Genomic DNA, 15,003 nt, shown 5'->3' on the forward strand with positions numbered 1-15,003 from the left:
GGTAAGCACCCTGGCAGGCCGGGCCAGTTTTCTTTACCTGCTGACGCGGCAGGTTCGGCCGATCGCGGCCCCCCCTGGCCGCAGTTCGCCGTCCCGGCCAATGGGGGCGGCGAGAAGCCGTGGCCAGCACATCGCTCACCCATGCCGCTTCTCGCCGCCCCCATTGGCCCAGGACGGTGAACTGCGGCCAGTGGGGGCCGCGATCGGCCAAACCTGCCGCGTCAGCAGGTAAATAAAACTGGCCCGGCCCGCCAGGGTGCTTACCCTGGCGAGCCGCGTGCCGAACGTTGCTGACCCCTGGGTTAGATGGATGGTCCTGTTTCAGCTCAGGAGGCTGGACTAAATGATCTCTGGGGTCCTTTCCAGCACTACATTGCTATGATTCTAAACAAAATATATGCAGGGAAAATCTCACTAGAAATAGAGACAATATTTTAGGCCCTCTCTATAGATGACATTTGCATCCATTTAGTTAAACTGGTTCAATTAAACTGACTTAGTTAAATCAGTGCAAACTCCTGTGTAGACACTCTTATTTTGGTTTCAGGGTGATCTATTTTGTTGAACCTTAAACTAGTTCTCAATCAACTTAATCCAGGTTTACGATATATGAGTGTCCACATGGCCTTTGATGCAATTAAACTTCATCCATTTTAAAGCTCACCTTTAATTAACCTGTTGCAGCGTTGCATGGAGACAAGGCTTTAGGCTGGGAAATGTAATCTGAATGTAAGTGAGTGTATATTATTCTGCCTGTAAAGAAGTTAATCATATATGGCCTGCATTTCTTCTTAGGAACTCTTAACCTGTTGTGAAGAAGGCAAAGGAGAACTCAAAGATGGCCTGGAAGTGATGCTCAGTGTCCCCAAGAAAGCCAACGACGCCATGCATGTCAGCATGCTGGAAGGTAGCAGATTCTCAACATCATGAGGGGGAACGCTATGCAGGAATGAATCCTGGGGTGTCCTGTTGCCTAGAATTTGCAGTGACAGATTTGTGATTGCTGACTGCCCATTGCTCTCAGATGCTTCCCTGCTCCTCATGAGATGTCTCAGAAATGCTTGTCGCACCTGGAAAATGAGAGGACCAAAAGCAGAAATGCCCAATTACTACAAGAGAATCCGTTCCTGTGAGAATCAAGAGCTATGCACAGTTTTTCTAAGGCTTGCACAAGCATCTAGGAGGGTTTTAATTGAACCTAAACTCTAAACTGATAGAGCCCAATTTTGATGTCATGCCAGTTGTACACTAATAAAGCTCCATCGTCTCCAGTGGAATTACTCTCGAACCACATTGGTGTGAGATCAGAAAGGTCCACTGGGGTTTGCCTACCTTTGGTTACAATGACCATATTATGATAAGCTAAGCTAAAATGCTCTGAATTGCCACATGGTACAGGGGTCATCATTAAAGTCTTTACTATGTAATTTACAAGTAATTAAGATGCACAGTAGTCGATATATTGCTGCCCTATATATAGAGTTGTCACCATTAAAATCTTTACAGTGTTTCCCCTTGCCTAATTAATAATATCACGCACAGGGCCGACTCCAGCATTTCTGCTGCCCCAAGCAAAAAAAAAAGCCGCAATCGCGATCGGCGGCGGCAATTGGGAAGGAAAAAAAAAGCCGCGATCGGCGGCGGCAGTTCAGTGGCAGGTCCTTCGCTCCTAGAGGGAGTGAGGGACCTGCCGCCCCCCGAATTGCCGCAGGTGCCGCCCCTCTCCCTTGGCCGCCCCAAGCACCTGCTTGTTAAGCTGGTGCCTGGAGCCGGCTCTGATCACGCACAATTGCAATGGAAAGCAGTAAAGGTACATATAGAACAGCAATATAGGTACATTTCACCCAATATATATGACATACTAGGTACCACAGAAACAATTAAATCCAAAGCAACAGAGAATAAAGTGAACAATGTTCTGACTGTGACAGTGCCTTTCCATTAATATCCATTCAAGAATTAGTTGCATAATAAAGCATGTGACTCTATGTTCCTATTCTTTCCTAACACTGTAATCCTCTGAACAGTGAAAACCCTGCTTTGTTGATCATTGGGGATATTGGTTCCAGGAACTAAACTGGATAAAATGTTCTGTTGTGTTTCATTTAGGCTTTGATGAAAACCTGGATGTTCAGGGAGAGCTCATCCTTCAGGATTCCTTTCAAGTGTGGGATCCCAAGTCTCTCATTCGGAAAGGCCGCGAGAGACACTTGTTTCTCTTTGAAATCTCTTTGGTTTTTAGCAAAGAGATCAAAGATTCTTCAGGACACACTAAATATGTTTACAAGAACAAACTACTGGTAGGTCTACCAGAATGAGATATTCTGGGGTTGAGTTTTTTGTAGGTAGAGATGGAAGGGAAGGCTTATTTGTCTCTGCATTAAGTTTGGAATACTTATGCATTCTGGAACCCCATGCTCAGACCTCGTTGGGGCTCACTGAGCCCTGCTATATCTGAAAAAGCAAAGCTCAGAGCATTTCCGGAAAGATTAAAGATGACAGTGTGCATGGTGGTTGGGGTAGTGGCAATGGCGTTCATCTGAACTGATCAAACACCTCTCACTTGCCATCCCTTATGGCTTCGTTTTCAGTTTATTTTATCAGTGTACAACATGCCAGAGGAGCTGAGCTCCCACCCCAGTGTAAAACTTCTTGAAATCAGGAGGCTTCATAATGTATGGTCTCCAATCATCTCTCCTTCTCACTAGACCTCAGAACTGGGAGTGACAGAGCACGTCGAAGGAGATCCCTGTAAGTTTGCCTTGTGGTCCGGACGGACACCATCCTCAGACAACAAAACAGTGCTGAAAGTGAGTCTTTTGAGCTTGTTTTCTTTACCTGCAAAACATTAAATTCCCAACTGGGCACTGGGAGTGCTAAGTGAAAGGTCAGATTTTTTTCCCTGGAAGCATGCCTGTAGTTCTCATTGGAGTCACGGTCAATTCTGCCTGCATCTTGGGGCAGAATTTGGTTCTAATATATAACCTGGCTCAAGGGGGTCAATTATGCAACTGGTCAGCCCACTGCAGTCCTCTTCCTATTACAGTCTGTGTGTTGAGCCGCTGCAGAATCTAACTCAGGGTGATTCTGAGTTTGGATTTGGATTTACATTGGGGACTGTAATTGCTTCAGTTGATTGCCCTGGATTCATTGACAATAGTGCTTTTCTTCAGACCCACAGAGCTGACAATCATTTTGCTGATTGAATTCTTAAAAAAGAACTCACACTAGATATTTTGTTTGAGAAATACCAGCTGTGCACTGATAACCTGTTTCCTCACCACAGAGCATTTTGTATTTCTTGTATTAAATATACATCCAGAGATTAACTGCTCTCATGTTGCTTGTTGAACTTATTAGCTAGGTATGGCAAAAATACTCTTCCAGTTCTGCTGGGTTTACCAGGTATTCCAGCTGCTGTGACAATGGAGTGGAGAACCAACAATGAAACAGTCAATCGTGTGTTAACATAAACAAATCATGACTCTTCTACATAGGAGACATGTCAAGAATATTATAATGTGCCTATCGTTTTGCCTTTTGGAACTTCAGGCATCCAGTATTGAAACAAAACAGGAATGGATCAAAAATATCCGGGAAGTCATTCAGGAGAGGATTATCCATTTGAAAGGAGCTTTGAAGGAGCCAATCCAGCTCCCCAAGACACCAGCAAAGCAGAGAAATAACAGTAAAAGGTAACCTCAGTGATTCCATAAACAACCCTCCTGTTTGGAACTTGAATCTCTGTTGGAGCTGTTTCCTTCAGCAGTGCAGGTTTGCTCAGATTAGTTCGTTGAATAGAAATTCTAAAAATAGCTTCAACTGTTTGAGTAAAAAAAATATATGATTGGTCAAGCTGTCCTAAGCAAACAATCCTGGGCCAGATCCTCACATTGTGTAAATCCGTGAAATCAGTGGAGCTTTGCTGTATCATACCAGGCAAGTGTCAGTCAGCTTTTTACAGGATTAATTTAGAATTTTTACTATAACCAACCACAGTTTTCACAGACAAACTTTGCTTTTTTCAACCATGAAATGGAGGAAAAAATGTAATGAAAACCTTTTCTGTGGAAACCAATCAGACATTTTCAAATTAAAAATATTCAGCTCTGCCAAACCACTAGAGAGATGTATAACATATAATGAATTAACTGCTGGACCAGAATGAAAATTATCCATTGACTCCAAGGATATTTCTCTTGCTGACCCCACCTGAAGAGGAGTCTATTTTTTCCTAACAAACAAGCAGCTGCATATTCTTTTTTCTTGTTCGATTTTATGTATCGTGACAATAAAAATAATAAGTGGTCCTGACAGTATATGAATGGACTTCAGAATTTCAGTGTTACCATCAATGACAGATAATAAGAAATAATAACAAGACTTTTGTGAACAACAGTGTGGAGTACTTGGTTAGAAAAAATGATATATAATGGATTGTTCCTTTTGCTGCGTTAACTAAGGCTCCAATCTTGCATTGGGATCCATTAGAACAGACTCCATGAGCCCATGCACAGTCAGTCTGTCTATCTGAAGTACTTATAGGGCCCCCATTTGAGCAACTCTCAATCTTAAATGTATTTATTTTCATAACACCCCTGAAAAGTAGGCCAATGCTTTAATCCCCATTTTACAGATGGAGAACTCAGGCACAGAGAGACTAAGACCCAGATTTTTAAAGGTGCTTAAGTGTTGCGCCACTTAGTGTTGCAACATCTAACTGATTTAGGAGCCTAAGCCTCATTTTTAAAAGTGAATTAGACACTTAGGAGCGTAAGAGTCATTGAAACTCAGTGGGACTTAGGCTTCTCAGTGTCTAAGTCACTTCTGCAATGTTGAGTGGCGCAACACCCAAATACCTTTAAAAATCTGGACCCAAATGACTTGCCTACGGTTTCACAGGAAATCTGTGGCAGAGCAGGAAATTGAACCACAGGCTACCCCCTAAACAGTGGAGCATCCTTGCCCTCATGGTTTTTCGTTGGCTTATGGATGGGTTTGCTCTCATAGATCCCAATGAAAGAGTGAGACCTTTGTTTGCAACATCAAAGTCCTGCCAGACGTAAGAGGCAGCTTGTATTCCTTGTATCCTAATTTCAATAAAGAAATTCTTAAAAAGAGGGAGAGAGAGGTTCAAAAGAAAATAATTTCAAGAGGGAAGAAAATACCCTATGCCAGCAGACTGATGAGGTTATATATATTCATTTATTGTTTTAGTTTTACAATCCTGTCATTATTATACTAGTTTTAAACCCCCCAAAATGTGGATTACAGTGAGACTGCAGAAATGCCCCTTCACTCCAGTGTCGCGAAGAGCAATGCTATAATTTGGATGGCTGGTTTTAGTTAAGTGAGAAATCTAACTGGAGTGGAATATCTGCCTTACCACCCTCATTAGAGAACTATTTCTAGGAGCAAGGGCCTTCGTTGCTGTAAATATGGACACAAAGGCCATTCCTATTCCAGCAATAAACGTGGTGATTATATGCAGAATTCTAACCCTACAGCAGAGGTGACATCATTTTAAATTACACAGTGTGTAATAATATGAGCTCCATCAGTTGGGTAATCTTAGCACAAATCCTGCCCTAATGTGCTGAATTGGCAGTTCTCAAATCCACCTATGAATTTTTGCACTTCCCAAGGCTGGTGCTTTAAGTAAACAGGGGTGTTTTCTCGTTGTCTCCTTGCAGAGATGGAGTAGATGATGCAGACAGCCAAGGAGATGGGAGCAGTCAGCCGGATACCATTTCCATTGCATCCAGGACCTCACAGAACACAGTGGACAGTGACAAGGTAGGATCTACCCCTGAATATGCACTGCAGCTAACTCTTCCCAGGAGAATTTAGGGTAAAAGCAGAATAGAAAGAGAGACAAAGAGACTAACCCTTTATGGAGGTTCTTTAGCTGTATTACACTTGGGAACCCTTTTGCTGAGATATTAAAAATCTGGCTATTCTTGTGCTTCTCCTCAGTATTGCTGTGGTACGTAGTTTGTCCCTGTTGTTGCTGGTTCTGAGCTGCAGCATCTGATCTGGGTGTTAAAACTTAGAAGTTGAGTAGGCTATGAAAAATCACAGCTCAGAGCAACATTTTTCTTATTAGCACTGTCCCGGAGTGAGCCAGATTGTGAATTACCAGACAGTTGGTTATCTTCTGTAATTGCCATATTAGTGCCAAAAACTAGTCTATTGGAGGGACCATGGGTGCACACACAGCAATTAATATAACAACACTGAAATGCAAGCTGCCCCCCCATTCCATTGTGTAATCATGAGAGGCTGGGAGGCCTTCTCCTTCCAGATATTGTGATTCTGGAATCCATTCCTTCTCGACATATGGTGGAACACATCTGTGGCACCCTTGAGGCTCATTGGATTCCATTTTAATGTTGTATGTTGCTCTCTGTGTGTGTCTTATTGTTTTATTTATTGAACAATCCGAGGATTTGGCTGTTTAGGGGCTCCATTACTGCTATGAGGATTGACTTGGGTATGTTGCCCTAATTCCTCCAACTGTGATCTTTGGCCATATTTCCAGTTGCCCAGAAGTCTTTGTGCAAGAGCACTGATTCAACAGTGATGTATTGTTAATAACAATAATTTATTCCATTTAACATAGTTGAGTTTTTCATATCCACCAAGAGTATTTATGCCTTTGCACCTGTTTGGTTTTGAAACCTATGTAAACTTGCAAAATAATGAACTTTCCAGGATCACCTATGGTATATGTGCTCATCAGGGTTTTTATCATGCTGCCAGTGGCACTGAGTAGAAAGTGTTCTTGCAATTACAAGACTTGTATCTGTGATTGTCAGACTCACCAATGAGCTCCAATGTAGATGTCTTTGAGAGCTGAACTCAGAAATAGGAATGAATTGTAAATGAATAACCTTTAAAAGCCCACAAGATAATATGTTATTGAAACATGCCTTTAAGGTAAACATGTTATTACTTTCTTGTTCCACCAATAACCTAAACAAGATGTTGGTGTGATCTGTATATGTCCCAAAAGCCACTGAAACTAGGTGAATACCTTGTTGGATGCTAGAAATACATTTTCACTTCTGTGATTTACACTGACTTATTCTGCATTTCTGTATTGTTCACCTCTGTTATTCCTGATAAATGTTCTGATTCAGCAAAGCGCTTGAGCACGTGCTTAACTTTAACCATTTAACCTAAATCCTGTTGATTTCAATGTGACTTAGCCTTATGCTTACTGTTAAGAGCATGGAATAAGTGCTTTGCTGAACAGGAATAGACATAAGCATATCCTTAAAGCTAAGTGTGTACTCAAGTGTTTTGGTGAATCAGACCTATAGACCCAAAGTCAAATTCTGCTAAAATAGGGCCCTTGACATCAATGGCACTAATTGTGGGAGTAGGGTGAGGAGAATTTAGCCTTCACAGTGCTGCACTGCAGCACCTTTATGCTGAGGAGTGGTGTATAACTCACCATTTCACCTCAGAATCATCTCTTCACGTTTCCATACACTAATGCTTTAAAGACTGAAGTCTTGATCCTGCCTCTGGATCTGCTGTCAGGGGCCCCTAATGCTAGCAGATCCCAAAGCAGTCCTGGGACCTAACAGAATACAGTACTTCTTTCATTAACTTCTTCTAAACACAAAACCATTTTCTGGATATTTGGGGGATTTTAGTCTGGGGCCTTGAAGAGATATTGGCTCCTCATGTGTGGTGCTTATCTTCCAGGAGAATTAGAGTGAGGCCTCTTTGTGATGGGAAGTGGTTTCTCTTCTCAGACTGACCAACAGTAAATGAGGATGAGAAGCCCCGGTGGGCCAGCCTATATTCCACCCTGGTCCTGAGGCCTGCCAGGGATATCAGCTGGCGGCTCCTTCATGGAGCCGTGAGCTCGGGCGTGTACTTGGCGCGGTTTACCCCTGTCCCAGACACCTGTCCTTTCTGCGGCGTGAGGGAGACCCTGGCTCACATTTATTTGGAGTGCACCAAGTTGCAGCCCCTACACCGGCCCCTCACCAATATTATGTTGCGTTTTTGGTTGCACTTTTCCCCTCACCTTCTCATTTACGCACTCCCTATCCGTGGCCCCACTAAGTCACGGGACCTCCTGGTCAGCTTCCTCTTGGCCCTGGCTAAACTGACCGTTTATAAAACCAGGGAGAGGAGGTTGGCTGATGGAGGCTCCTGTGACAGTGTGGCCTGTTTCTGGTCCTCTGTCCGTTCACGTATCTGGGCAGAGTTCCTCTGGGCGCCGTCCACTGGCTCCCTTGACACCTTCGAGGAGCAGTGGGCGCTGTCTGCGGTTCTCTGCTCAATGTCACCGTCAGGTTCCCTTCTTTTGACCCTTTGACTGCACTCCTGTCCCTGTTTTTACATTAGTTGTCCCCCATAATCATTTGAGTTTCAGGCCCTCTGGATCCTCCCCTTAGGCTGTGGGGGGACCCTTTAGCAGTGAGTGGGCTTACGCCTGCCCACTTCCTGAAGCCCCATAGGTACAGAAAAAAAAAACAGTAAATGATCAGAGAGCTTGTGGGCAGATCTCAGAAAAGCTGCAGCTGCACTCCACAGCTCAAGTTCTGGGCACAGCTGGTAGCACTTGAGTAAACTCTGCAACATATGCAGCATAATGACTTCATGTGCTGCAGATAACAGCACTGCTCAGCCACCAATATGTAATGAATCTGTGATCTGTAAATAATGGATTCAATTACTATCCAACTCCAGTTAGTGGAGTTACCCTGGTGTAAGTGAAATCAGATTCAGGTGTTGAGATTTGTCCCAAATGTAGCCCTCCGTTCTGTGACCTCAGTGAAACCTCTCTCCAGGTGCCCCCATGGGATTAAATCCAGACGAAATCGGGGAGAGGCTCCCCCTTTGAAAACAATCCACTATCTCTTCAGAGAAACCTCTTTTACAAATACATGCAAAGCCACTTCAAAGTGTTAGCAACATGTCAGCCAGTCCAGGGGAAGATCAATTTGCACTTGGAACATTTATATATTAACTCGACATTAGAAACAATTTTTAAGTAACATTAAGGTTGCCACAATCTTCTCAAAGCAAGGAAATTCAAAGCTAAAGTCAACATACTTTCTCCTTTCTTTAACTCTGGCCATTATGCCTGGGAATTATCCGGGCACAATTGAATGTTAGGGGAAATGAATGGTATGCATCATTTTGGGCTAAAACAGCCACAGAGATTTTTGAGTTTCAGCAGTGCCAACAACTCTCTAAAACTTGTATTTGATCACACCCCTTCAGCCACACTCATTTATTTCAAATCTTTTCAAAAACAAAACTCTCCTGGTTGACAGTAAGTTTCATTCTTCTCATATGTCAAGCTTCAGCCTTGGAGCAAATTTTGTACAGCTACACTTTAAACTCCTGAGAGGGGGCGGGAGGTGTTGAGTAGAAATACTGACACAGCTGTTACTCCAGTAGTCTGAACAGGAATTTTCATTGTCTCTGACTGTAGATTAATTAAACAGTACATTTTAGCAGAGGTGGTAGTGTGGTGTGGTGTCCAGGGCACTGAACTAAGGGAAAGAAGAACTGGGCTCTAATCCTGGTTCTGTCACTGACCTGCTGTGTGTCCTTAGATAAGTGACTTCACTTCTCTACACCTCCGTCTCCTCACATCCTTTGTCGGTTTTGTTTTTTTTAATTGTAAGCTCTTCAGGCCAGATATTGTCTCTCACTATGTGTTTGCCCAGCACTTGGGACCTGGATCTCAGCTGAAGACTTTAGGCAGCACTATAATATAAAGTAATAATAATTAATGACCTTCACATCTTATAGGCCCAGGCCCTTATTCAGGAAATATGTGCCTAACTTTAGCAGTGTTGCTGAGTCTCATAATGTGTGTTGTTTTCCTTAAAGCCCCAACTCCTGCTTGAGTAACTTCCTGAATCTGGGCCCTGGTCCTTAATACTTTTAATGTTTTTTTAATATTTTTTCTTTTTCTTTGATTTTATCCTAGAAGCCACCAGGATTGGTCCTGCTTTGAGCAGGGGGGTGGACTAGATGACCTCCTGAGGTCCCTTCCAATGCTGATATTCTATGATTCATAAAAGTAGTGATAGTGACTATCTCTAGACTACAAATACTTCATATTTTACTATATGCTATGTAGCAAAAAGCTTGCATTTGAAATTGGATTATGAACCCACTTCGTTATAAAAAGAAAGAAAAATAATATATACAATGTTAAAACAACAGGTTTTTTTTGTAAAACCTGTATTTTTAAAAAACACTTTTTTCTCCTTTGAGAAAATGTTTTATATGAGAAAAGTAGGTACTCTGTACTGTACATGGAATTGAAAGGAAAATAGAAACAACAGGCATGAGTAATATTATAGCAAATAAAAACCTCTGTAAATGCTTGAGTCAGGACCTGTGAGATCTACTATACCAAAATTAGTTTATTACCCTCTACAAAGTAAACCAGTTCTCTACTTTTGGCCTGTACAGTAAGCATTCTTCAACACACTAGACAAAAACTTCACTCGGGATGAAATCCTTGGCCCATTTAAGTCAGTGGCAAAGCTCCCACCCTCTGTGTATAGACACATGGCTTGAGGGACCCACACAAAGAAGATGCTAATGTGAAAGACATTCCAACTTGTTTAGATCTATTGGCTTTGCGAGCTCGCTATTTTTAAAGATGTTGGTCTGATTCCTACTGATTTATCTTCTATTTTCCTTTGGAGGTTTCTGGGGAGAGCAGTCCTCCTCCCATACATGTTGGTTTTGGATCTGAAAAAAAAGCTCTGAAATGTGAACTGGAAAGTTTAGACACTGTAAAAATATACAGCAAATACTGTATATCTTCATTTAGAAAATGGCCTCAATCCCCATTTCAGAGGAATCATAATACTGAGGTCTTGACCTCTGCCATCTGTACCTGTGGTACTATATAAATAATAATCAAAGTAACAATAATTGTTCTATTGAAGTTGATTATTATAAGATGCTCATTTTTAATAATAGTCATTAACAATTGGAACAACTTATCTCAGAACATGGTGGATTCTCATTCTCCATCACTTGACATCTTTTAATTAAGATTGAATATCCTTCTCAAAGAGATGCTATTGCTCAAATAGAAGTCATGGCTTGATTCAGGAATTACTGGGTGAGGTTCTATGGCCTGTGTCATGCAGGAGATTACACTAACGGCTTGTCTACATGGCACCAGCAAAGCGCATTAGAAGGGTTCTAATGTACTACGTGCAGACTGTCCCGTGTAGACCTTACTGGTGTGCTCTGAAAGGTATCTAGTTCAAATTAACGAGTGGGACTACATTAATGCAAATTAGGTACTTTTCAGAGCGTGCCAACAGTGTTTACACAGGGCAGTTAGAGTGCTTTGCAAATCCTACCTCTCTAGTGTGCTTTGTCAGCACCATATAGACAAGCCTGAGATGATCGTAATGGTCCCTTCTTCCTATGGCATCAATGAATCTGTAATTATGAAGAGTCCACTGATCCTTTTCCTAGGATTAGAGGTCTTAACCTTGGTTTTTCTGCCAAATTCCCATTCATGTAACTATGTTTTGCTTACATAACTTCTCACTATAGATACAGAATTTTCCCTGTCAATGAATGGCCCCCTCATGGCCTCAGGGTAGCCATACAAATCTCCCCACTTGGTTTCTCAGATAAACTCCAGATGGGCTCTCTGTGGTCAAAAATACCCCTCTTTGGGGTCTGAGGTTTATTAACATAAAAATAAACTCCAAATAAAATTCCAGCCCCAAATTAAAGTCTAACAAGAGTCCACACAAAACAAAAGTTTCTCTTCCTACTCCCAGGCCTTCCTGCCTGGGGTCTTTCCTACTTTTGCAGGCCACTTCAAGGCCCCACCAGACTGATATGCTGCCCTGGCAATGAGCGATGAGGAATCATCCCCAAAGGAGGAGGAGGAGAAGCCATGTACCTCGTAGGCAGGGAGGATCACAGCCACCACTCCCAGGAGGAAACATAGGGTAGCAGTGGTTGGTGACTCTCTTCTGAGGGGGATGGAGGCACCCATCTGTCGCCCTGGCATGGCATGGGAGGTTTGCTGCCTGCCAGGGGCCCGTATCTGAGATGTTATGGAGGGATTGTCGAGGATCATCCGGCTCTGTGACTACTACCCCACACTGTTCATCCACGTGGGCACTAATGATACCGTGAGGCATAACCCTAAGCAGATCAGAAGTGACTACAGGGATCTGGGAGTATGGGTGAAGGAGTTGGGAGCGCAGGTGGTGTTCTCTTCAATCCTTCCGGTCAAGGGTAGGTGCCTAGGCAGAGACAGATGTATCCTGGAGGTGAATGCCTGGCTGCGAAGATGGTGTCACCAGGAGGGCTTCGGCTTCCTTGATCACGGGCTGCTGTTCCAGGAAGAAGGACTGCTAAGCAGAGATGGGTCCACCTATCAAGGAAGGAGAAAAGCATATTTGGATACAGACTGGCTAACCTACTGAGGAGGGCTTTAAACTAGGTTTGAAGGGGGCAGGTGACCAAAGCCCACAGATAAGTCAAGAACATGGAGACCTGGGAGAAGGTTTGGAATTTTGGGGGAGCATGGGCTGTTACAGTAGGGATAAAGGAGAGACAAGACAGAACTGGGCGGGGGGAATCAAATCAGTATCTTAGATGTCTGTATACTAATGCAAGAAGTATGGGGAATAAGCAGGAAGAACTTGAAATGCTAGTAAATAAACACAACTATGACATAGTTGGCATCACAGAGACCTGGTGGGATAATATGCATGACTGGAATATTGGTATAGAAGGGTACAGCTTGCTCAGGAAGGACAGACAGGGGAAAAAAGGGAGGAGGTGTTGCCTTATATCTAGTAAATAACACAACTATGACATAGTTGGCATCACAGAGACCTGGTGGGATAATATGCATGACTGGAATATTGATATAGAAGGGTACAGCTTGCTCAGGAAGGACAGACAGGAGAAAAAAGGGAGGAAGTGTTGCCTTATATATTAAAAATGTATACACTTGGACTGAGGTTGAGATGGAAATAGGAGACAGGCTTGTTGAAAGTCTCTGGGTAAGGATAAAAGGGGTAAAAAACAAGGGTGATGTCATGGTAGAGGTCTACTACAGACCACCTAAGCAAGAAGAAGGGGTGGATGAGGCTTTTTTTTAAACAGCTAACAAAATCATCCAAAGCACAGGACTTGGTGGTGATGAGGGATTTCAACTACCCAGACATCTTTTGGGAAAATAACACGTCAGGGCACAGATTATCCAATAAGTTCTTGGAATGTATTGGAGACAATTTGTTATTTCAGAAGGTGGAGACAGCTACTAGGGAAGAGACTGTTCTAGATTTGATTTTGACAAATATGAAGGAACTGGTTGAGAATTTGAAAGTGGAAGGTAGCTACGGTGACCAGATGTCCCGATTTTATAGGGACAGTCCCGACATTCAGGACTTTTTCTTATATAGGTGCCCATTACCCACCACTTTCTGTCCCGATTTTTCACACTTTCTATCTGGTCACCCTAAAGGCAGTGTGGGTGAAAGTGATCATGAAATGATAGAGTACAGGATTCTAAGGAATGGGAGGAGGGAGAACAGCAAAATAAAGACAATGGATTTCAAGAAGGCAGATTTCAGCAAACTCAGGGAGTTGTAGGTAAGATCCCATGGGAAGCAAGTCTAAGGGGAAAAACAATTGAAGACAATTGGCAGTTTTTCAAAGAGACATTATTAAGGGTACAAGAGCAAACTATCCCACTGCATAGGAACGATAGGAAGTATGGCAAGAGACCACCCTGGCTTAACCAGGAAGTGGAAACTAGGTTAAATTACAAAGTTTGAATATAAACAAATAACACAAATATGTAGGGACAAAATTAGAAAGGCCAAGGTACAAAACGAGATCAAACTAGCTAGAGACATAAAGGGCAACAAGAAAACATTCTACAAATGTATTAGAAGCAAGAGGAAGACCAAGGACAGGTAGGCCTGTTACTCAATGAGGGGGAAAAAATAATAACAGAAAATGTGGAAATGGCAGTGGTGCTTAGTGACTTCTTTGTTTCAATTTTCACCAAGAAGGTTGGTGGTGATTGGACGTCTAACATAGTGAATGCCAGTGAAAACGAGGTAGGATCAGAAGAGGCTAAAATAGGGAAAGAACTAGTTAAAAATTACTTGAACGTAGATGTCTTCAAGTCACCAGGGCCCAGTGAAATGCATCCTAGAATACTCAAGGAGCTGACTGAGGAGATATCTGAGCCATTAGTGATTATCTTTGAGAAGTCATGGAACACGGGAGAGATTCCAGAAGACTGGAAAGGGGCAAATAGAGTGCCAATCTATAAAAAGGGAAATAAGGACAACCCAAGAAATTACAGACCAGTCAGCTTAACTTCTGAACCCGGAAAGATAATGGAGCAAATAATTAAGCAATCAATTTGCAAACATCTAGAAGATAATAAGGTGATAAGTGACAGTCAGCATGGATTTGTCAAAAACAAATCATGTCAGACCAACCTGATAGCTTTCTTTGACAAGCGTAACAAGCCTTGTGGATGGGGGGGAAGCGGTAGACATGGTATATCTTGACTTTAGTAAAGCTTTTGATACTGTCCCGCATGACCTTCTCATAAACAAACTAGGGAAATGCAACCTAGATGGAGCTACTGTAAGGTGGGTGCAAAACTTGTTAGAAAACCGTTCCCAGAGAGTAGTTATCAGTGGTTCACAGTCATGCTGGAGGGGAATAACGAGTGGGGTCCCGCAGGGATCAGTTCTGGGTCCAGTTCTGTTCAATATCTTCAGCAATGATTTAGATAATAGCATAGAAAGTACACTTATAAAGTTTGTGGACAATATCAAGCTGGGAGGGGTTGCAAGTGCTTTGGAGGATAGGATTAAAATTCAAAATGATCTGGACAAACTGGAGAAATGGTCTGAAGTAAATAGGACAAATGCAAAGTTCTCCATTTAGAAAGGAACAATCAGTTGCACACATACAAAATGGGAAATGAATGTCTAG

The 15,003-nt window shown here is 42.6% G+C and overlaps 1 protein-coding gene across 7 annotated transcripts in view; it reads left to right on the forward strand.

Annotated features, from left to right (window-relative positions):
- The window catches only part of KALRN (kalirin RhoGEF kinase), a 739,094-nt gene that overhangs the window by 539,720 nt on the left and 184,371 nt on the right, over nt 1-15,003 (forward strand). For all 7 annotated transcript variants that reach the window (XM_034786199.1, XM_034786196.1, XM_034786193.1 and 4 more), the window contains exons 29-33: nt 796-907; nt 2,110-2,300; nt 2,709-2,810; nt 3,553-3,695; nt 5,694-5,796. In XM_034786199.1, the coding sequence (XP_034642090.1) occupies nt 796-907; nt 2,110-2,300; nt 2,709-2,810; nt 3,553-3,695; nt 5,694-5,796 (651 nt within the window). The remainder of the gene's footprint in view (nt 1-795; nt 908-2,109; nt 2,301-2,708; nt 2,811-3,552; nt 3,696-5,693; nt 5,797-15,003) is intronic.

The sequence above is a fragment of the Trachemys scripta genome, chromosome 11 (genome assembly GCF_013100865.1).
Source record: "Trachemys scripta elegans isolate TJP31775 chromosome 11, CAS_Tse_1.0, whole genome shotgun sequence".
NCBI lineage: Eukaryota > Metazoa > Chordata > Testudines > Emydidae > Trachemys > Trachemys scripta.